This window comes from Mauremys mutica, chromosome 5, assembly GCF_020497125.1.
Source record: "Mauremys mutica isolate MM-2020 ecotype Southern chromosome 5, ASM2049712v1, whole genome shotgun sequence".
NCBI lineage: Eukaryota > Metazoa > Chordata > Testudines > Geoemydidae > Mauremys > Mauremys mutica.
In genome coordinates this window covers 48,920,834-48,943,138 of record NC_059076.1, presented here as the reverse complement: position 1 = coordinate 48,943,138, position 22,305 = coordinate 48,920,834, and the positions used below count along the sequence as shown (strand labels likewise).

At 40.6% G+C, this 22,305-nt stretch overlaps 1 protein-coding gene across 8 annotated transcripts in view; it reads right to left on the bottom strand.

Annotated features, from left to right (window-relative positions):
- Window positions 1–22,305, bottom strand: part of LARP1B (La ribonucleoprotein 1B) — a 115,446-nt gene that overhangs the window by 30,851 nt on the left and 62,290 nt on the right. For all 8 annotated transcript variants that reach the window (XM_045018060.1, XM_045018054.1, XM_045018053.1 and 5 more), the window contains exons 8-12: window positions 21,255–21,399; window positions 10,264–10,438; window positions 8,845–9,008; window positions 7,733–8,107; window positions 4,659–4,770 (exon numbers count right to left, since the gene is read on the bottom strand). In XM_045018060.1, the coding sequence (XP_044873995.1) occupies window positions 4,659–4,770; window positions 7,733–8,107; window positions 8,845–9,008; window positions 10,264–10,438; window positions 21,255–21,399 (971 nt within the window). The remainder of the gene's footprint in view (window positions 1–4,658; window positions 4,771–7,732; window positions 8,108–8,844; window positions 9,009–10,263; window positions 10,439–21,254; window positions 21,400–22,305) is intronic.

The window sequence follows — 22,305 nt, the reverse complement described above, 5'->3', positions numbered from 1 at the left end:
GTATAGACCTACTCTTACTTAGGTCCTTTTGAAATACCAGTAGGACCCTATCTACATCTTTAGGCTCCTAAAAATCTTTGAAAATCTGGCCCTACATCCTTTAAAAAATGCAGCCACTAGACTGCAATGTAGTCACACATCTGAACAATGGTAAAATTGCCAAAAGTGCTTCAGTGATTTTGGTGCCCAAATTCTATTTTCAAACCTGACTTAAGCACTTCCTAAGTCTCAATGACTTTTGATGAGCTTCTGGTTCTCTTCAGCACCTAACTAATTTTGAAAATGGAACTTGGGCTCCGAAGTCACCTAAGCTCTTTTGACAAAATTTCCCCCAAATCTAATTCTATCCAGAGGCAGCTATGGTATACGCATACCATTGTCTTACACAAAGAGGGAGGAAATTAATCAGAAAAGATCTGTGTCTTGGGGCAGATGGGTATAAATTCTATCTAAAATTCTTAGACATCTCAAACTAGACAAGTACAAGTTGAAACACAGGGCTGTATATATTGAAATATTCAAAATCAGTGTCAAAACACGTACTACTTTGATTTTCAATATTATAATTCCTGATGTTTCTGTAAATTACAGTAGCAATTTAATGGAAATAAAACATTCATAAAATAAATTGTGAAGTTTTGATAACACACTGTATTCATTTATGGAAACAGTGAATTATCTAAAAACTATACAAGAACAGCCACAATGGGTCAAACCAATAGTCATTCTAACCAGTATCCTGTCTTCCGACCGTGGTCAATGCAAGGCGCCTCAGAGTACTCCTGGGGGAATTCTACGCTACTTCACAGGCACAGAATTCATGTTGTCCACAGATTTCTTTATTCCCTGCAGAAAAATGACTTCTGAGGGGAAAGCCACAAGAGCAGTCATTTGCCCCACCCTGGCACCCCAGAGCAGCTGGCAGAGACATAAATCAGTGGGGGAGAGAAGAGGGGCCTGGGCATGCATGCGTGGAGAGAGCAGCAAAGACTGCATGCATCCGACGAAATGGGTATTCACCCATGAATGCTCATGCTCCAATACGCCTGTTAGTCTATAAGGTGCCACAGGACTCTTGGCTGCTTTTACAGATCCAGACTAACAACGGCTACCCCTCTGATACTTGACACCATGTGTGGAGAGATGTCATTCACTGCTGGGGGGGGGGGGCAGGGCGGGACAGAGGGGTGTGCGAACAAGAGAGACTCTGTCCCTCCTGCTTGCTATTGTGGTGCACCCAGGGTGGAGGGGCAGGTCTAAGGGTTATTTGGAGGTAGGCCTGAGGCAGGCTTGTCCCCTCAGGCAGAGCAAAATGTAGCAGTCTGCCTGCTTAGTTGTTCCCATTCTTAGTGAATTTCCCTAGGAGCATAAAATAGGTGTAAAAGTTTTAAGGCTCCTTTACATTGGCAGAGTGGTGTAAAGGAGCCTTATTGTAAAGGACAGTATGGGCTTATGGTGGTTTAGTGATTAGGACTGGTCTAAATTTTTGGACTGAAAAATTTTCCTATCAAAATGTGCTTCATGAACTGTTTACTACTGACCTTGCTGGAGATGGTCAGTAGCCAATATAAATTTGAGTTTGATTCCCCAGCCCTTACTTGCTCTTCAGTTGCCTATGATGTAATACTTAGCATATGGCTGCATATATTAGTTGACTAATAACTAGAAATAAAGGGTCACACCTAGCTACATTATTATTAGATAAAGGCAGTTTGGGGATTTCCCTGCATCCCTGTCTGTGTCATATCTCCCTGTGTACTATCACAGAATAGCAGAGATCATCCTGAGACACTTCTGCTGATAGCTTAACTTTATAGACCTTTAGAGTGGTGGAAGACATCTTTTTGGTCAAGCACATGCTTGATTTAAAATCTTCAGTACGTTATTTATGGTTGGTTAAGGAATACAAGGACAGGCTGTTACTCAAAAATATGCCAGCTAGTGGGTCTCCAAGTCGGTCATCTTCAGCTGGGGATGGCAAGAGTGTAGCATGCTCCTTCCCCCACCCATCCTTGTTTCCTATATTGTATATTTTTCTATATTGTAGCTTAAATAAATTACCAAAATAATTGCAACAGGCATGATTATATTGTGTTATTTTGATGAAGAAAATATGAAGAATTTTAAAGTATTGTATGCAGAATTTTAAATGTTTTGGTGCAGAATTCCCGCAGGAGTACTCAGAGTGAATGAACAGAACAGGCAAATCATTGAGTGATCCCTCCCATTATCCACTCCCAGCTTCTGGCAATCAGAGGCAAGAGACACCTGGAGCATCCAGGGTTGCATCCCTGACCATCTTGGCTAATACTTATTGATGGACCTAACCTCCAACTAATAAAATTAAACTGCTTTTAAATGGTTATTGCAAGCCTCAATATTTCCTACTCAAGATAGGAGACAGCCTGGTAAGTTTAACTCTTTGATGTACTGTATAGCAATATGATAAAGCCAAATACAGTGATATGACAAATCCAAATTTTAAATGATGTCTGTATCAAGTAGAAAAATATATTTGGATTGTAAAATATTTATTTTTTCCTTAAAGTCTATATCCTAGTGACCATAATGCCTCACTTCAACAACAGCTTTTGCTTTGCATATTGCAATAGCATGTTGCACCATAGAACACTTGCTGTTGGTCTGCAGTAGTAGTGAAAACTGAAATTCCTGCTTATGTGTACGCTCTAATGCAGTACAGGCTAACAAAAATATCTTTTAGATAGAGCTTTGGTTAAAAATAAACAAACCAACAAAAAACAAACAAAAAAAACAGACTATAGTCAGAATCAAAATTAAATCACATGAAGTTTCTTTAATGCAGGATTTCTTAAACAGCTGTTTAAATGGGTGCCCTACAGAGCTCTGTCCTTGGTTCCTTACTCTTCTCCCTCTACACCTTTGTTTCTCTCATCCAGAAACAAATTCAACTACCTCACAGATGATTCAGAGATCTATCTGTACTCCAGACCAGTTTCCTGCTGTCCAAACTAAATCTCAGCCTGTCTCTCTGACATCTTTTTGAGGATGTCTAGCTGTAAGCTCAAGCTCAACATGGCTAAAACAGAGTTCTTACTCTTCCTCCCTCTAAGCTGTGCCCCTGCTCGACCTCCTTTCTGGATCACTGACACCACCACCATTCTACTCTGACTGAGGTGTATAAACTGGGTGCCATCTTTGACTTGGATCTCTCTCTAGGGCCTCACATCCAGGCTATGTCTAAGTCTTGCTGATTTTTTTTTGCATTTCTCAGATATGGCCTTTCCTATCCACCACACAGTTAAATCTCTCCTCCAGACTCATCATTTTATGTCTCAATTACACAACATCCTTTTCTCTGGCTTTTACAAATGCCATCTTGCCCTGCTGATAATGTTCTTTACAGCAGCATTCTGAATGGTTTTGACCATGCCATCTTTCTCTTGCAGGATGGATTGATTTAAAATCAAGGAGATATAAATTGCTGATTTCAATAATGATTTAAATCACCAAGTAGAAAGCTTCACTTTACATCAGATTTTAAACAACTTTTCCATTGTTATTTCAATTATTTTCTAAAGAAAGGTGCATTCTCACTGGTTACATAACCATTAAAACGTGGATTTACAACTAAATAAAGCCTTTATACTAGATTTGGTACATCTTTTTGCTACCTCAAGTGGTAGAGCATAACCATATATATTTATTTAAGCATATTTTCAGATTCTTCTTAATTGTACACATTTTTAGTATATTAGAAAATGGTGAATGATATATTGCTTATTTACTAGATAACTTTTTGCTCAAGATTTGTGTCAAACTGCATTAATTAATTTAATTAAATACAAAAGAGAACAAATTTTTTTATTAAACCAATTAAAGCCCTTAATGTAGTACGTGACCTCCTGTGCCACATTTATAAAGCCTGACTTTCTAAAAAGTATTTTAAGAGATTTTAAGTAGTTTAGGCCTTAACATAGTTTGTATCAAATTCAGATTTCATTTTAAACAGGTTTACTTTTAAAAAGGAAAACTTATTAGAATTTAAGTAACAAAATAAAAAAAACCCACTAATTTTTATTCCTCCTGTTCTCTTTACATCCCTTCACTGGCTCCCTCTTCTCTATCATATCAAACTAGTTACCTGTCCTTAATTTCAAGGCCCTTCATGATCTATCCCCACCCTCTCTCTGTCCTTTAGTATAAAAAAAAGTCAACTTCCATCTTCAATCAGCCCATGTTGTCAGCCTCCATTGTGCACTTGTTAAATTTTCAAACAAGCATCTTTGGGTTCTCTCATGTGCCTCTCACGCCTGAGAGAAACTTCCTTTAAACACTGACAAAATTAACTCCTCATCCTCCTTTCAAACTCTCCTGAAAACTCTACTGTGCTATGTTGACTACAAAATTTTTTACAACGGTTAGGCTGCTGATGTGCTGAGACCATTGCTTATCATGCTGACCAGTACTGTCTCATTGTTTCCTTGTACTTCCCTATCTGTACCCATCTGATATCACTTGTTTTATATTTAGGTTATAAGCACTTAGGGGCAGGGACTGTCTTTTTGTTCTGGGTTGGTACACACCTAGTACAACGAGGTCCTGGTCCATGACTGGAGTTCTTAGTCGCGATAATAATACAAGTAACAAAAATAATAAAGAAAGTACAATTATATTACCTTGTTGTGACCTTGGAGGCCATGGAAGAACTTCCTGGTTTGGCTCAGGTGTAAGACTGTCAAACTCTTCTTTACTGATGAGATTTAGTTTCTTAAAGTTTTCAACCTCTTGCTGAATTTGAAGAGAAAATTTCACAATTACAAAAGTGACAATTGTGTATCAATCTAAAAAATGACAAGTTCAGAGAATTGAGTTGCACCAGCATGCAACATGTCAAGCAGAATTCATTCACAATTGATCCTGCACAACCACAGTCCTTTCTGTTGAATTTGGTAGGCTGCACACAGCAAGCTTGTGAAGAAGCCCCTGGACATGTGCAATGAGCTTGGTTTACTGAAGCAAAGTGTGCGCCCCTTAGTATTGTTTGCATGACCAAAGTCATGAAACTAGAAAAAGTTACCCTACTTTATAAAGGAGGAACAGAACCCGCATTTTCCCCAGTTTCTGTCCTGTGCCAAACCATCTTTCCTCTATAGTAAGGTGGGCACAGGAAGATTCTGGCCCGGGGGGGGGGAGACGGGGGACAACGAACGAGTAAATAGGAGATGCCCACCCCATCTCTCCCCATTTCAACATTAAAAACAAAATTCCAGGAGTAACTAGTAACTTTGGATGCCCAACTTGAAATTCCTTAAAGATGCTTGTTTTTTCAGAGGGTGGATAAGAACATAAGAATGGCCGTACTGGGTCAGACCAAAGGTCCATCTAGCCCAGTATCTGTCTACCGACAGTGGCCAATGCCAGGTGCCAAACAGGGAGTGAACCTAACAGGCAATGGTCAAGTGATCTCTCTCCTGCCATCCATCTCCAACCTCTGACAAACAGAGGCTAGGGACACCATTCCTTACCCATCCTGGCTAATAGCCATTTATGGACTTAACCATCATGAATTTATCCAGTTCTCTTTTTTGCTAAACACTTTCTGAAAAATGAGGCCTCTTTGAAGCATCTCAAGTTGGGAACCCAAAAATCAATGCACACAAAAAATAATCACTAAGACCATTGAAAATCTTGACCAACAATTAAAAGAATGGGGTGGGAGAAAACATTTTCTTTCTACTGTCCTCTTGCAGTTTACACTAGTCTACAGACACCTCGCATTTTCTATTTTTATCTATTCCTTGCTTTCTCCTATATTCTTTCTTCTTTTCTCATCCTTGTATCTATTTCCCCTTTTCTTTAGTAGCTCCCATTCTTTTGTCCTCTTTCCTTGCCTCATACTGAAATAGGGTCCTGCCACCATGATTTGCCTCAATCCAGTGCTCACCAAGGGTGGAAGAAGACAGAAGCACAAACACTATCCTAAATACGATGGTAATCCAGCTCAGCTTGCAACTCACAGCACTGCCCAAAGTCAGAAGTGGATCTGACAAGGAGCCAGGAGAACTAACTCACAAATAGGGGTTCCTTGGAACGACTGATTAGGGAGAAACATGTGACAGGGCAGGAGTGGAGAAATCTGAATTCCTGAGGTGCCAGCAGCTCAGCTAGCTTCCTGCCACATTCACTGGCTAGCTACTTGGTGTAAAACCACCAGTGTGTTTAAAAATCCATTGGCTATAGACAGAGGCATTTGTCCTTTAGGGACACAGACAGGGGTGAAAGTAATTTAAAGGACTTATCGGTATGCCGGAGTCCTGAGGGGGCATGGCCTCAACTGGAAGAGATGTGGCCTCAGTGGGAAGAGGTGGGGCCTTTCAAGATTTAAAGGCCCTAGGGCTCCAGCTGTGGCTGGGAGCCCCATGACCTTTAAATCACCCCGGAGTTATCAGCTGCAGAGGCGGCTTGGGGCGAATTAAAGGGCGTGGAGCTCCAGCCGCCGCAGAGCTCTGCGCCCTTTAAGTCACCGCAGGAACCCTGCCACCGCTACCCTGGGGCAGCAAGGTTTGGGCTAGGGCAGCAGGAGCTGTGGCAGGGTTCCAGCGAGAGCCCTGCTTCAGGGAGCCCCGGGCTCTTTAAATCCCTGCCGGATCCCGGGGCTCTGGCAGCCGGGCCTGGCCCGGGATTTAAGGGGCCCGGTGCTCCTGCCACTGCGGCGAGCCCCAGGCCCTTTAAAGCACCGCCGGAGCCCTGCCACCACTGGGGTAGTGGCGGCAGGACTCCAGCAGCGATTTAAAGGGCCAGAGACTCCAGCCGCTGTGGGAAGCCCCAGGAACTTTAAATCCCCACCTGCGCCCGGCTGCTGGAGCTCTGGCGGTGATTTAAAGGTCCCGGGGCTCCCCGCAGCAGCTGGAACTCTGGGCCCTTTAAATTACTGCCGGAGAAGCCGGTCCAGTCCGGCACGACATACCGGCTCTTGCCGGTACACCGTACCATACCGGCTTACTTTCACCTCTGGACACAGGCCACCTTAGTAGTATTCCATATTATAGTATGTACTAAGCTTCTGCAGGTTGACTCCTGTATGTGGACCCACAGATGGGCAAGGAAATAGAAATCTAGATTAAAATGAGGTTGTGGGTATTAAATCTGGCATTTACTTGCACTTTCATGACACCTAACTTTATAGATGATTAAAAAACCTGAAGATAAAATTTACAGTGCAATGACTTCAGTTTCATTCCCTCATACTCTACCCTACCCCCAAAACAGGGAAATCAATTTGTCTTTCCTATGAATACATTTAAAAATGTTATTAAATACAAGCTGTTTGAGCACATGTAAAGTCTAAATTATCTATTGTATACGCTTAGCATTCAACTACTACCCCACCAGCCTAAAATTGTTTAAAACAAACTATTGTTTAAAACAAACTATTCCTTCACTGGCTCAGATCTAAGTTTGAGGGTGAAGAGATAAATTCAAGATAAATGTAGCAACCTCTGCTACACCTAGGGTCTATAACAGAAAGCATGACAGATGATATGCAGCCGTTTGCAAGTAATTAAATTGCAATCAGAAGTTAAAATTAAACAAAATAATTACAACACATATTATAGGTATACATATGATCATTATTTTCTATTTTCTTCCACACAATTAGATTGTTGATAGTATAAGTAGCAGCAATAACAGTCAATTTTAGGCTTGTTTGGTCAAACATCTGTTTAAGTTGTATGATAGAAAAAATTACCTTTATGGCTGTAGAATCATTTTCACCCTGCTCCATCCACAAATCCTGTTCATAATAGTATAAACCATCATTAATAGCTTTAGCAAGTTCTGATGTAATTTTTGCACGAGACACATGGTTGCCAGTGCGATCTCCACCAGGATGTTTTCTCATAGAAGGTGGTGTCTGTGTTACAATCAAAATTTTGTTTACATCATGGTCATCAATTTCATAATCTGAATCATTGTCTGACCAATCAGTAAATGTATTTTTGCGACCTGCTATTTGTTCCATCTCCTCATCAAACAAAAAATCAAGCTCTTCTTGTTCTTGTTCCTGTGAAGGTGGGGCCTGCTGTTGCTGACTTGGTGTGTGCTCTAGTGTATGCACAGATTCCTGAATGAAAAAAGATAACATATGACATTTTCTTTGGGAAACAAATTACTTGGTTATTCTGTCACTTCTTTTAATGGATACTGACCGGATCATCTCAATGGATAAAAACAACAAACCTTAAGAGGAACATTCTGAAAGGCATTTTCAAAGGCACAAATGGCTGTTAGCTGTCTAATTTCTGTTGACTTGCAAGAGTTTCTTAAGCTTAGTACAAAGACAAAAATCACAGTGCTAAGGTCCATAGAGAATTCTGACACCAACTTTTCACTAAATTCTCTCACACTGTAAAACGTATAATTTCTCAACCGAACCTAAACACCTCCAGTTGTGCCACTGTATTTGGGCCCTATTTTAAGGCCCAGTTCATTTTCCAAAATTAAGAGTTGTTTTTCCTTCTACTTGGAGCAGACCTTTAAATACTCTTAAGATTCCAAATTAGGATAAATTATTACATATATATTATGTATGCTGTAACATCAAGTGAGGTGATCCATTATAATATGAATAGTTTTGTTCAATATAATGGACAGTTTTATGATCTGGAGCAAATTTAGTTCATTCTGCTCATACAGACTGCAAGTATCCTGAAGAGAGTGTTAATTAGGTTTATGTGAAGGTATCAGCACTCCCTCTCACTACATAGCAGTGGTACACTGTAGTATTTCAGAAAATATGCGCACACAGAATTTTTTTTAGGGGGAGGTGTTTTAACATTTTATCAAGGTAGCTAACTGTACCTTTAATTTGACTGGGGATGGACGATGCCTCTTTTTCACTTCTATCCAAGGCTCAGAGTCCAGATCTGGCAAGCTTGTAGACAATCCTTTAGACATTGTTTGAAGGTTACTTGTTTCAGTGCTTTTCTTTGGGCTTCCCATTCTTGGAGAACTTGGTGCAGACTCTAAAATTGTAAATTAGTTGTGTATTCAGGTTTTTTCTTTTTTTGTTGTGTTAAGAGATTTTACTTTCATTTTTGCTATAATTCCTACTTCTAATTAAGATTTAAATATGACATTGATCAGAACAAATTAAAAAAGACTCAATTACTTGCTATTCTATATTTTAAAGAAAAGTTTACACTGGTGATTCCAGCATAAATTAAAAGTGCCACTGACTGCCTGAGAGATGGAAGTTATCCATAAAACAAACAGCATGATTAGTGACAAATTCAGTACGCTGTATTTGGCACTGGTTCGAGCATTGCTAGAATATTGTGACAATTCAAGAAGGATGTTGATAGGGTTCAGAGAAGAGCCACAGAATGAACAAAGGATTAGAAAACAAGTCTCATAGCTCAATCTATTTATCTTGAGAGGGAAAGTTAATGGATGACTTGATTACAGTCTGTAAGTACCTACATTGGGGTTTGGGGGAGGAGGGGATATTTAATATTGGGCTCCTTCAATCTAGCAGAGAAAAGTATAACACAATCCAATGGCTGGAAGTCCAAGGTAGACAAATTCAGACTGGAAATAAGGAGTAAAATTTTTAACCGTGACAGTAATTAACTATTGAAACAATACGCTCAGGGGTGTGGTGGATTCTCCGTCCCTGACAATTTTCACATCAACATTAGATGTTTTTCTAAAAGATATGCTCTAGGAATTATTTTGGGGAAGTTCCATATCCTGTGCTATACAGGAGGTCAGACTAGATGATTACAATGGTCCAATTTTGGCCTTAGAATCTATCTATGAATTATTCTGAAATCAGTTTGATGTTATCAGTCATATACTAGAGATGCAGTCCTATGGATAGGGATATATTACAGCTGGCTCCTTTGGGGAAATATATGTTTTAATAGAGTTAAAATATGGCAAAGAAATTCAGTTTTAAATCTGAAACTCTGCGTTGACTCTCCACATTTTTCCATTTACCAAAGAGAAGGTAATCTTACAAAACATGCACATCTCTTGGAAAAACATGTTGGATTAAAAGACCAAACTGCAACCTTAACCACAAGTTTACTGTCTTCTGGCACACTGCCTTTCTAACTGCCAGCCTTGCAATTCTCATTCCAACTAGCAGAGCTGAATTTTATACTTGCTATTCCTACTATGAAATCAAATATTAATGAAAAATAAAATGCAGACTTGTTGGACTAGACAGCAGTTTCAATCCTAAAATTGTGTGTTTCTATGAAAGAAATTCTTTACCAGTATGTGAACCAAAAGCTTTGCCTGGTATAAATTCTGGGCAGTTGATGAGCTGAGAGAAGTCAGTTTGTGGCTGATTCCGTGAAGGTGGACCAGGAATTGGCCATTTTTCTGGGTCTACCCTTTTTCTCATCTTCTGATCCACTATTTCCACCTCTGTACTGTCCTTTACAGCCTGTGAGATAAACATGTTTCACCATTAAAAAAATATACCCATCGCCAACACTGCTGATAACGATAACTTTTGTGAATCTCTCAGTGAAATTAAACACAATCCCATGATTATCTGGAAGGGAATTTAAACTATGTCGTCCTCTACAGATCTTTACATTACTGTCCAACGTGAGCATGAACATTTTCTATGCAAATGAGCGTTAGACTCTCAAACACCTGCATACCAGAAATAAGTGATTTTAAAGAAAAATTACCTTTAGATTAGGACAACCTACAAGAGCCAGTATAAAACCCAGCAACACTTATTTTCAGTACTATAATTTTAATTATTGTGGCATACAGTTTCACATATTAGCTGCTAGTTATATTTTTGAAGCCCAGATGCAGAGCACCAATTAACCAAAATTGATTATTCTTTTTAATTCCTTATTTAAGGGACAGTGTTCACTCGGAATATGAAGCAAACTGCTTTTCTGGACAATTAAACAATGAAATGAAGTTGAGGAGTTCAGCAACTGCCAAAGTAGTTTATTGCAATTATTTTCCAGTGTTAATGTGATATGACAAAGTTGCAAGAAATAATACCCAAAAAATACTGCTTGACTTATAAGGATTTGTAAGTTGAGTAACTTTTTTCTTCATTTTTGGTATTTGATGAAAAACAGGGAGCTGAGTCAAAAAGTGAAGAATTTTAAGTAGTCTGTATAATGGAGTGGTCACATGAAGTTGGTTAGTATAAGGCTGAATGGGTAACTGGTATTAATCTCCTCTAAACTCCAAGGGAAGTGGAAGGATATAAACCAACTGCTGAGTGTGCCCTACAGTGTTGGTTTCTCCTTCCCTTTTTGCTAATAGGTTTACAATTTGGGTAGCTGTGCTGCTTGCTGGTGGAGTTCTCCTTTGACATGAGGGAGGCTGCGGTGATTGCTGCTAGCTGGGAAACTCCATTCTGAGTCACCTGGAGAGAGCTGACTGGCCATAGCCTTGTCGACCTTTGAAACCTATAGCTTGTCTATGATTCAAACTCCCACAGTGCTTTGGGAATCATGCTAAGAGGAGGGAAAATAGTTTGCTAAGAACTACTAGAAAAGATCTGACAATTTACAAGAATTGTTAAGCAAAATATATTATTTTTAGTGATGCATTAACAACAAGAAACATATGCTTAGGTTAGAAGTTAATATGTTTATCTCTTTTCTATAAATATTTAAATATACTGGAAATTTATAGGTCAAAATAAGATGTTATTTCCTCTTTTCCCATACAGAGAACAAAATTGTGAACAGGCGGGCTACAAGAATGTCAATTCATAAGCCAATTCTGAACAAAAACAGTACAAACTAATAGTCATCGGCTGCAAAAACAGGTTCTGACAAATTGTGGTACTGTATCTGTTACTCACTGTCCAGTCTAATAGACTAATAAAATTCAACCAAGCTGACTGATCTGACATCTTTTTAAATTACTAAGTAAATTTAAACCTTTGTGGGGAAACACTGGTGGCCCATACAGGGACCTCAGTAGCCAGTATTGACTGAACCTGACAAAGCAGGATCATAACCTACTTGCCAGGAATAAGATCAAGCAGTAGGGAAGTTGGAAACACTGACTGATAGCCATTTAGAAAACTCAGCACATCCTGTTGTCAGGCACCTTGTGGGGGATGTAAAGGTAAAATAAGAAACAACAGATAAAGTGAAATGTTAACCTGTGAAACACCGTAAAAAGTAAAATTCTGACTGCTAATAGTAATAAAGGAGCTCTTAAATTCAAATAGGTACTAAAACCTTTAGTTTTGAATTACTTGGCAAATTCATTCAATATTATTTTAACAAGGTTAACTCATCAAACCTTTATAAAGATTTGTTTTTCAAGGGTGAAATTACCCAAGAAGTTTATCATCTACGTCCTGGCATGTCCAAAGTAAAATTTCCTAACTTTTCTTTTTGCAGGTTTTTGTAACAGGACCACATAAACAGTTTTTCTTTACTTTAATCTGTGACCAAGACAAAATTATTGAGGCAACTTTTTTTTTTTAAATAATTCATTTTATTTGCCACTAATCCTTTTGCTTTATGCCCATAAAAATGCAGTGTAGTCAGAAGCAATAAAACAGGAACAGATGGGGAAGGAATTGTCACAGGATTCACCTTTAAATCCTCATGAACCAAAATTAATCTTAGCAACAAGGAGTTGTTTGCCCATGTATGGAGGGAAGGTACCAGTGGGATTGGGGCCAGAGCAAATTCACAACAATCTGATTTATCTGGTACACAATGTCCCCCATCATAAAATCATGCAAAATTGGAAACAGTAGGCTGGTGGTCACAAATGTGGGATTTGTTTTTGTTTTTTGTTAAGTAAGCTCCTACCCATTCATGGTTGCACAGAAAAGCTTAAAATTTTTACCCCTATTACATTTTAAAGACTCAACCCAGAAGGCAAATAAAAGAACCCCACTTTTTAAATCTCATTTTAAGCCAATTATGATATTTGAGGGCCTGATTCATATTTTAAAAAAACATTTGAAGTGGTAATACAGTGATGTTGCTATGGGCATTTTTGTAACTTTATTTTAGTTCCTACAGGACCTACAATTATTTAAGAAAGTAGTATGTTTCATCCTACATTTTTAATGCTTGTGAGTAGTCTTCTGCCTCTTTCCCCTTCAATCCATAGTTTATGGATGTTGGATTGCTGTGAGATAATGGCGCCAAGTGGCTAGACCAGGGGTTGGCAACCTTTCAGAAGTGGTGTGCCGAGTCTTCATTTATTCACTCTAATTTAAGGTTTCGCGTGCCCGTAATACATTTTAACGTTTTTAGAAGGTCTCTTTCTATAAAGCTATATTATATAACTAAACAAGGTTTTCAAATGTTTAAGAAGCGTCATTTAAAATTAAATTAAAGTGCTGATCTTACGCCGCCAGCCTGGGGTTCTGTTCACCTAGGCCAGCAGCGGGCTGAGCAGGGCCTGTGGCCGGGACCCCAGACCTAGGTGGGGGGGTTTCAGGGGTCAGGGCAGAGGGCTGGGGGAGGGGGTTCAGGGCAGAAAGCTGAGGTGGGGGGGTTTCAGGGATCAGGGCAGAGGACTGGAGTGTGTGGGGGTGTAGGGCAGAAGGCTGGGTGTGGGGGGGTTCAAGGGTCAGGGCAAAGGGCTAGGTGTGGGGGGTTCAAGGGTCAGGGCAGAAGGCTGAGTGTGTGGGGGGGTTCAGGGCAGAGGGATGGTGCTGTGGGGATGCAGGGCAGAAGGCTGGGTGTGTGTTGGGGTGAGGGGAGTTCAGGGAAGAGGGCTGGGGGTGTGGGGAGTGCAGGGCAGAGGGAAGGGGGTGCAGGGAGTGCAGGGCAGAAAGCTGAATGTGTGAGGAGGGTCAGGGCAGAGGGCTGGGAGTGTGGGGGGTGCAGGGCAGAGGGCTGGGGAGGTGGGGGGTTCAAGGATCAGGGCAGAGGGCTAGGGGTGTGTAGGACAGAAGACAGTGGGGGGGGGGGTCAGGGCAGAGGTGCTCGGCTCGTAGGGGTGCTCCCAGCCCCCTGCCCTGAGCGGCTCATGGCAAGGGGCTGGAAGGAATATGCCCTGTTCCACCCCCTTCCCTACCTCTCTCTACCTCCTCTACAGAGCTGTGTGCACACTGCTGCTCTTCCCCCTCCCCCTTGCTAGGGCCAGCAGTTGATTGGCGCAGGGAAGGAGAGGGGGCGGGGCAAGAAAGCACCACACTGGGGGAAGAAGCGGGGGAGGGGGGAAGCTTGGCTATCGCAGAACCAAGCTTCTGCCTCCTGCCCCCACAGGGGAGAGCAGTGGGTGGGGGGGCTGAGTGGCCAGGACTGCGGCAGGCGGCTGCGTGCCGCTCAAAATTGGCTTGTGTGCTGTGTTTGGCACGCGTGCTGCAAGTTGCCGACCCCTGGGCTAGACACTTTGCGCGATTTCAAAGTCTGACAGAATATTTGATTTTTCCAAGTCAAGAATACTTTTTGTTGTATACACAAATATAATGTCATGGCAAGGTCTTAGTCCTTCACAGGGAAGTGAGATGATAGTCCTCTCTCCATAGCAGAAGTTAGCATCGGACTCTAGGAAGAACTATGTCCTCAACCCAGAAGGGATCTCATTTTCTTTATGGACCCTTAGAATTCCTCCCTTCAGCCTAGAGCACCATTTGCATATGCCCCATATAGGCATTTTCTTCTCATAGACAACTGGACAGAACTTGCTTGGACTAGGTCACCAATACTTTAATTGTTTTAATGAGTTCAGGGATACAAGGACTTCTGTCTCTTTCTTTTTCATCAAAAAAGACTAAGCATATTTAAGATTTACATTTCCCACCTTCCATGTAAGAAAGCACTTTGAGGCATGGCCTACACTTAAAAGTTTACTGACCTAACTATGTTGCTAAAGGGTGTGACTTTTTTGCTGACAAAGTTATGCTGGTAAAAGCCCCTGTGCAGACAGTTACACTGTTATAAAGGCACTTTATTCCAATATAGCTTTATTTTGCTTCGCAAAATTGAAATAATCTATATATAGAAACAACACTAGAGTGTTTTTTTTTTCCCCAGCTTTAACTATGCTGGTGTAGTGCAGAAAATACAAATACATTTAGTTAAATGTAACACTAAGTTACACATAAAATCAGGGAATTAAAGAGTTAATCTTCCAACTGTAAACTTAGCGTCTTTGAATATACTATACGCTTTATAGCAGCAGTTCTCAAACTATGGGGGAGGCCTCCCCAAGGAGGTGTGGGAATGTGTCAGGGGAGGCATAAGTGGTGTTTTTTTGTTTTTTTGGTTTTTTTTGACGAGCTCTAGCTGTCAGCCCTGAGTTGGTGGGGCTTGTGCAAAAGAGCCATGCATACCTGGGAGGAGGGGACAATGGGGACAGTCAGAACCCCACCACTTGGGCTGAGCATTTCCTCCCTCCCCGCCCCAATTCCTCACTGGGAGGCAACCAGGGCTCAAGCTCTTCTCCCCTCCCCTTCAATCCCTCACCGGCTGTCAACCTTGGAATGGCAGCAGCAGCAGCGCAGAAGTAATGGTGGCATGGGGTTGCTAAAGCTGCTGTGAAAAGTGATATTCATGAATATCACTTTTCACATGGCCCAGCCAGCAGCTGCTGCTCTCCTCTGCCTTCAGAGCTGGGTGGCAAAATATGTACTTGTGGCTGGGGGACGGGCAGGAGGGAGGGGAGAAGAGATGATAAATGACTACAGACACAAAGAAGGGTGGCCCGATTAAATAAGTTTGAGAATCACTGCTTTATAGGACATTTTGTATATTTTATCTTAAGAGTATTACTTTTCATATCACAAATAGTATGTGTATAGTGCTGTTAGCTTAACATCACTGTTGAAACCTTAACAAAATACAGCCAGCTTAATCACACTTGATCCAATTCATACCTACCTACCATCACCAGTAATGACTATGATGAAAAACAACTAGAAATTTGCAGGAGGTGATCCTTCCAGTCTGTCTACTTTGACTATGGAGGTTAAGGAATGAAATGCACATTTTCTCGTGTTGGTGTGGCTCTTTAACACAGCAACAGAGAAGAGAAAGTTTAAGAATGGGAATTTAAAAAACAAAACAAAACAAAAAAAACAACCCCACACCACAAGAAAGGGGCAGAGCATGACCATAAGATCAGTGTATATTTGTTAAAATTGTAATCTAAAAATGTTTTTAGTAATGCCATCATGTCTGAAAACGGAGAAACATAGCTAAAAATATGAAATTACAAGATCTATTTGCATTCCTTTATCCTGACGCCAATATTTAAATTACCATAACAAAATTTCTCAATTATTGCACTGTTCTATTTTTGCATATTCTGAAGAAAAAAATCTAATTTAAAATATGTGATTCTACAATCACAAAAATTGGCAATTTGACTCAGACAGGTGAAGTACCTGAAACTTTAAATTCTTATTTTACATTTACTAGAATCCCTTACATTTCATTTTATGAATTCAATTTTAATTGAATGACTTTGTTACGTACAAAAGATTAAGTTTGTTTCTAAAGAAAGATAATTCGAAACAGACGTAAGTTGGCAGTAAGTTTCCAACCAGTTCCTATTTAGCTGCACGCACATTTTCAATGCATCTCTTGTGAAGCAAGTACACTACAACTTAAATGTTTTAACAATATGCACATGTCAAAACCTCATACTTAATCAAAACCAATTGTTCTGAAATCTACGGAGACAGTACTCCTCTCAGTGATCACGGTTTACATGCAAAATTTCAACTTAAAAGTTTACTCAGTTCCCCCCACCCTAGCAAAAAAAAAAAAAAAGTTGTTACAAAACAATATACAATCAAACATGGCTCAAAATTAGCTCAATTCTTCCCCTTCTGCCCCCCCAAAAGGAAGCCAAGAAACCAAGCATGGAAAGTTTTAGCAGAAAATGCATTTTCAGAATATTATGAGAAATTTTAAACAGAGGATCAATGAAAACCATTTTGCAACCTTACTTTGGAGCAATTGCTCTGATAAAATGAAGGTTACTAACCTATAACTGCATTCTACAAGATGGACTCCACACATTCATGCTTTTGGGAAGCACTAGCAGTACAACTCATAGCAAAACATTCTTGTAGCAGTGCACACTGAAGAGCTCTCACACCTCCCCCAATCCTTCTTTTCATTGTTCCTGAATGTTCTGAGGGCAAAAGTATAAAAGGGGACGTGGCCCTCTCATCAACTCAGTTCCTTCCACTGCTTTCTTAGGTCCAAGATTTTAATTAGGACTCTGAAGTAGAGAGGAAGGCGGGAAGGGAGTGTGAATGTATAGAATCCATCTCGAAGAACTCCAGTTACAGGGGACTAACCTTCATTTCTTCTTTGAGTGACCTCTACACGTTCCCACTCTTAGCATAGTTTGATAAGCAGTACTGTCAATTGAAGAAAATGGTACACTGAATCCTATTTCAACAGTGACTGAGTACTGCCCTACCAAATGCACATCACATATCAAGATCCTAAATCAAGCGGATAACATTTAGTAAATATGTGTACAGAGCACTATGTTGCAACTCTGCAGATTTCAACAATGGGAATATGTTTAAGCCATACTATAGAAACTGACTTAGCCCTAGGGGAGTGTGCCCTCACTCTTGCAGGAAGAGGGGCAGAAGCTAGTTTGTAACTCTCCTTCATATGTAGTCTACCCCATTTGGAGAAGCATTGTGATGGGATTGTCTATTACGATTATCTATAAGAAATAAAGTGATCTGAGGACTTTCTAAAGTCTAGTTCTTTTTCAGATAGAAGGCTACTGCCTATTTAGCATCTGATGTGTGCAGTTTTGATTCATCTGAATGTGCAAGAAATCTAGGAAAGACTGGTAGACTGACTAGTTAAGATGGAAGACAGTTACCACCTTGGGCAGAAATTTTGAATGTAGATAAAGGAACACTTTGTTTCTATAGAAAACTGAACAGTGGCTCTGCCTTTAAGGCTTGTAGTTCGCTTATGGTTCTGGCAGATGTTACTGCTACAATGAATGCTATTTTGATTGATAGATAAAACACTAAGCACTCAGTTTCAGATGATGGTCTCATAAGTTGAATAAGGACTAAGTTAAGGTCCCATGACGACTTGGAATCCTTGTCTGGCATTATACCCTTTAAAAATCCTTCATAGACCTTTAACACTGTATCTTTCGTAGACCTTCTCCATCTGGGGCAATAGCATTTATGAGTAGATTGCTTTCTGGAGTTTGTCAGATGTACAACACATCCTGCTAAACAGGCTCTCTCTAAATCAGTGAGTATCCTACAGACCTTGCTACCAGGTGTACCACAGGTCCATATGCAAAGTCCAACCATCCTGCTGAGGAAAACAGATCTGTGGTTGCTGGTAGAGAACAGTATACTACACCTTGAAGAGGTGAAGGAGATCTGGTAAGCACTTTTGTCTTGACTATGGCTTGAGCAACCAGAATTACATTGTTTTTATCTTCTGTTTTGTTCTTTGGATTAAAAGAAAAATGGGTAAAGGTATGGAAAAGATCTATTCTCCAGCTGAGTAGGAATGAATCTGAAATGGAGTAGAAGCTCAGGCATCTGGCATCGTGTCTCATTGTGACCAGATCTACTTCTGGATGATGCCAAAAAGTGAAGATTTTCTTTGTATTTAGAGACCATTCATTAACTCCTCTTAGTTTCTGCTGAGACAATCCACCAGCTTGTTTTTTCCCCATTAGGTGAAAAGCTATCAGGTAAATATGAGGTATGCACCAGCTCTGTGGCGCTGTAATATCTTTATGTAGTTGTGAGGAATGAGCTCCTCCCGGTTTGCTCACATTGAACATAGCTGTCGAATTGTCAGTGAGTACTTTGTCTTGTGAGGCAGAAAGGATCTGAGAGCTAGACTGATTACCTTCAACTCCAATACACTAATATGTAGCTGTTTTTCAAAGTGCTTCCAATGACTGAGTCATTAGGTCATTGAAATGCATTCCCATCCCAAAGTGGATGCATCCAACTGATAGTTACTGATGGGAGTGGAGGCTCAAATGCCACTCCTTTCAGGATGTTGACTGTGTCCATCATGTAAGAGACATGAGCTTCTCTTCCGGGAGAAATAACTTAAGGACATGCTGTCTGAACGTGGCAGGTAATTTTTCACCAGCCTATGTTACAGAGCTCTCATTCTGAAATGAGCACATGGAGTTATATAGGTTGTTGAAGCCAGCTCAGCCTGAGGAAGAACATTACTGTCGGGTTGGGGTTCCCCTGAAGTCTGATAATGGCATACTGATTTTTTAAGGATCTTTCCTTTGGAAGGAAGACTTTTTCTGTTTAGGAATCTAAAATTACCCTGAAGACAAGGATTTACTGTGTAGGACTTCTATTCCTACAACTATTTGCAGATCCAACTTGTCCTACTGACATCACAGAGGTATTGGACCAGACATTCAGAATAGTAGCACTCGTTACAGAAAGAGTATAACATGCTTTTAGGGATTTACGCTTACAAGCCACCTTACGCTTAGGTCTAGGATCTAAGGATGTTATAGGACTCAATCCAGAGGAATAAGAGCAACTTGGAACAGTGACTGGACCTACTGACAGGGGCTGGCATTATGTACCACAACTCCTCCCAAAACCAGGAGTACTGGATTCAGTGGAACTCCTAACAAAATCGGCTCTGCCAAGACTGACACCTGGACCATTCTGGTACATTTGGAATGAGGATCCTCTGGTACCAAGGGCTTTACCATCCTTCTTCCTGGATCAGAGGATGGTATTTTGAACAAAAACTTAGGATGCTGCCTCATAGTTCCCAAAAGAATGACGGCCAATGCAGGCCACTCTTTACTCATGGAACCATATTCATCAGCACTAGAGGACTTGGTCTATAGGCCCTCCTGCTGCAGGAGGGCTTGGAGCAGATTTTGACACTCCTTACGGGCTCTTGAAGTAAAAGTCCTGCATACTGTGCACTGGAAAGGAAAATGTCCCTACGATAGCACGAGACACCTCGTACGAGTGAGGGAGAAAAGACAATAGTGAAGAGGCACATCTTAAATCCTGGCCACCTTCCCTTCAGATCTGCCTCAGAATATGGGAACCAGCCTGGTGTGCAGAACCTATAAGTATCCTGATAATTTCAATAAAATAAAACAAACTACTCCTAAAACTAGCTAATAGTACAGAGTTGCTTGAAAAGGTGGATCTGGAAGGGTTCCAGTCTGTTTGCAAATGTAGTTGGAAGAAACTGAGACAGCTGGAGTGTCACCTACTTTATAGCCTCGTCCTCAGAATACGCACAGTAAGGGTGGGGGCAGGAAGGAGTGCAAGAATGCTCCAATGGGTCTGGCTATGAATCGTTCCACCATCAGAGCTGCACTGCTGGCACATCCCAAAGTGGGAATGTGTAGCGGTCACTCAAAGAATTAAAAAAACTTTTCCATTCATGGTCTACTTATTGGAGCCTTATCAGTGTAACCCAATTCTTGTTAGCATGGATTGACAAACACCTAGTAGCTGGAGAACTACCTGGTTGGAGAACTACCTGGTACTAGACTGGAGGTAGGTGGGGAGGAGAGAACATACCTAAGGTTTAGCACCAGTGAGCAGTGCATTTCCCATGATACTGTGATTTCTACTAGGGTGCTTTCCCTGGCTTGGGACTCCATCTTTTGGATCAGTCTCTGATAGTAGGTATCTGATAAATCTGAAGCTCATCACACAACCCCACCAGCTGCTGCGAGAAGCATCATTCTGGTCTTCTCCCTCTAGAATGCTTCCTGGATGCTGAAGGGAAGGCATGAAAAGGAAGGGCTCTTCAGTTCTCTAACCTTCTCCCAGACTCTTGGCTGCTGCAAGAAGGGGAGAGGAAAGTTTCTACTGCTCTCCACCTCCTCCAGTCTCTGTTTTTTGAAATTTTCCCCACTACTTGTCTACCTGTTGCTACGCAGCTTTACCAACAGCAATGTGAAACAGACATGACTGACAGTTTCACTACTGCCTATTGATTTCTGAAAAGCAATAGTGAAGCCCTTTTGTTAGTTTTACTTTGCCACTTCTTGGCAAAGCTAGGAGCAGCAGCAGTGCCATCTGCTAGCAGACAGCACTGCATCAGTTTATACTGTTCACAGCTGGAAGGTTTTTCGTGTAGCCTTAATTGGCTGGCAATTTTTTTTTTAAAAATTAAGTTCTGAAGAAATTGATTGTTTAGGCCAGCCACACTCACCAAGAAACATTTACACCCTGCCACTTGGAAAAAGGTGAATGGAGTTTTCAAGGTTTGATTGCAATACCTTTTAAACTATGCAACATTTGTGTACATGCATTTAAATCACTTTACCTCTAAAATTAGGTTAACATTTGTAGTCAGAGTTTGCACACGATGGAAGCTGGCAATTAAAGAAATTGGCAAGAATCCTTGTTTGTCCATCTTTCTCCTCAGAAAAAAGTCTCTTTCCAAATTTTCTATGCTGAAATAATACTCACTGGAAAGAGAAACATGAAAATATGAGCCCAGTGTATGGTATAGTTTCTTTAATTATTTTTAATCCAAGTTCATCCTTGTCAAAATCTTTATTACAAAACTTGGTATATTATTATCATAAAAAAGATTGATATTTATCACTGTATGTTTGTTACTTATGAGCTAAAAGTTATAAAAACAGCCTAGGTAATTAAATAAGCCAAATGAAACAGTACTTTACGGTGATCAGTACAGTACATTCATCCGAGGTATAATCAAGGCCTCATTTCTCATTCACCCAATTAGCATAAATGAATGACAAAAGTAAAATAGAAAAGCAGTATCCCTTTTCTGATCCTTCTTTTCTCCTTCTTACATGGATGAGAGGGCAATGGTATTATCTCAGCATTCATGTGGATGATACCCCATATAGTTGTATCAATATCTCCATCCTGATCTGTATCTTTTTCTACTACTCAGGTAGCCAGCAGATCAGAATGTTTAGGTGCCCTATCCTAGAGGGAAGGCATAGGCACAGGCATGCAGTCTACATCATATCTTCATGCAAGCTCAGGTGAGAAAGAAAGAAAGAAAGCAGAAAAAACACACTTTCCTTTTTTCAGTACACTGAGGCGTAGTGCCTGAATGCTCCAAAGGATACTTGGCAAAAGTGAAGTTCTTCAGAAATAAAAGGTATTAAGGGAGTGAGATGTGGGAGGGAAAAAAAGGTGCAACAGGCTCTCTAGGTATCCCAGGTCAGGGGAGGGATAGGTTGAGGGAAGAGGAAAGAGTCTCTAGGGTGATTAAGTTGCTTTATGAAATGATCCCAAGATGTCAAGATCTACCAAATCAAATGATGGTGCAAAGGCATGAAGGAATTATAACTGGGAGCCACTACAGAAAGATATAAACCTGAAGACATCCTGGA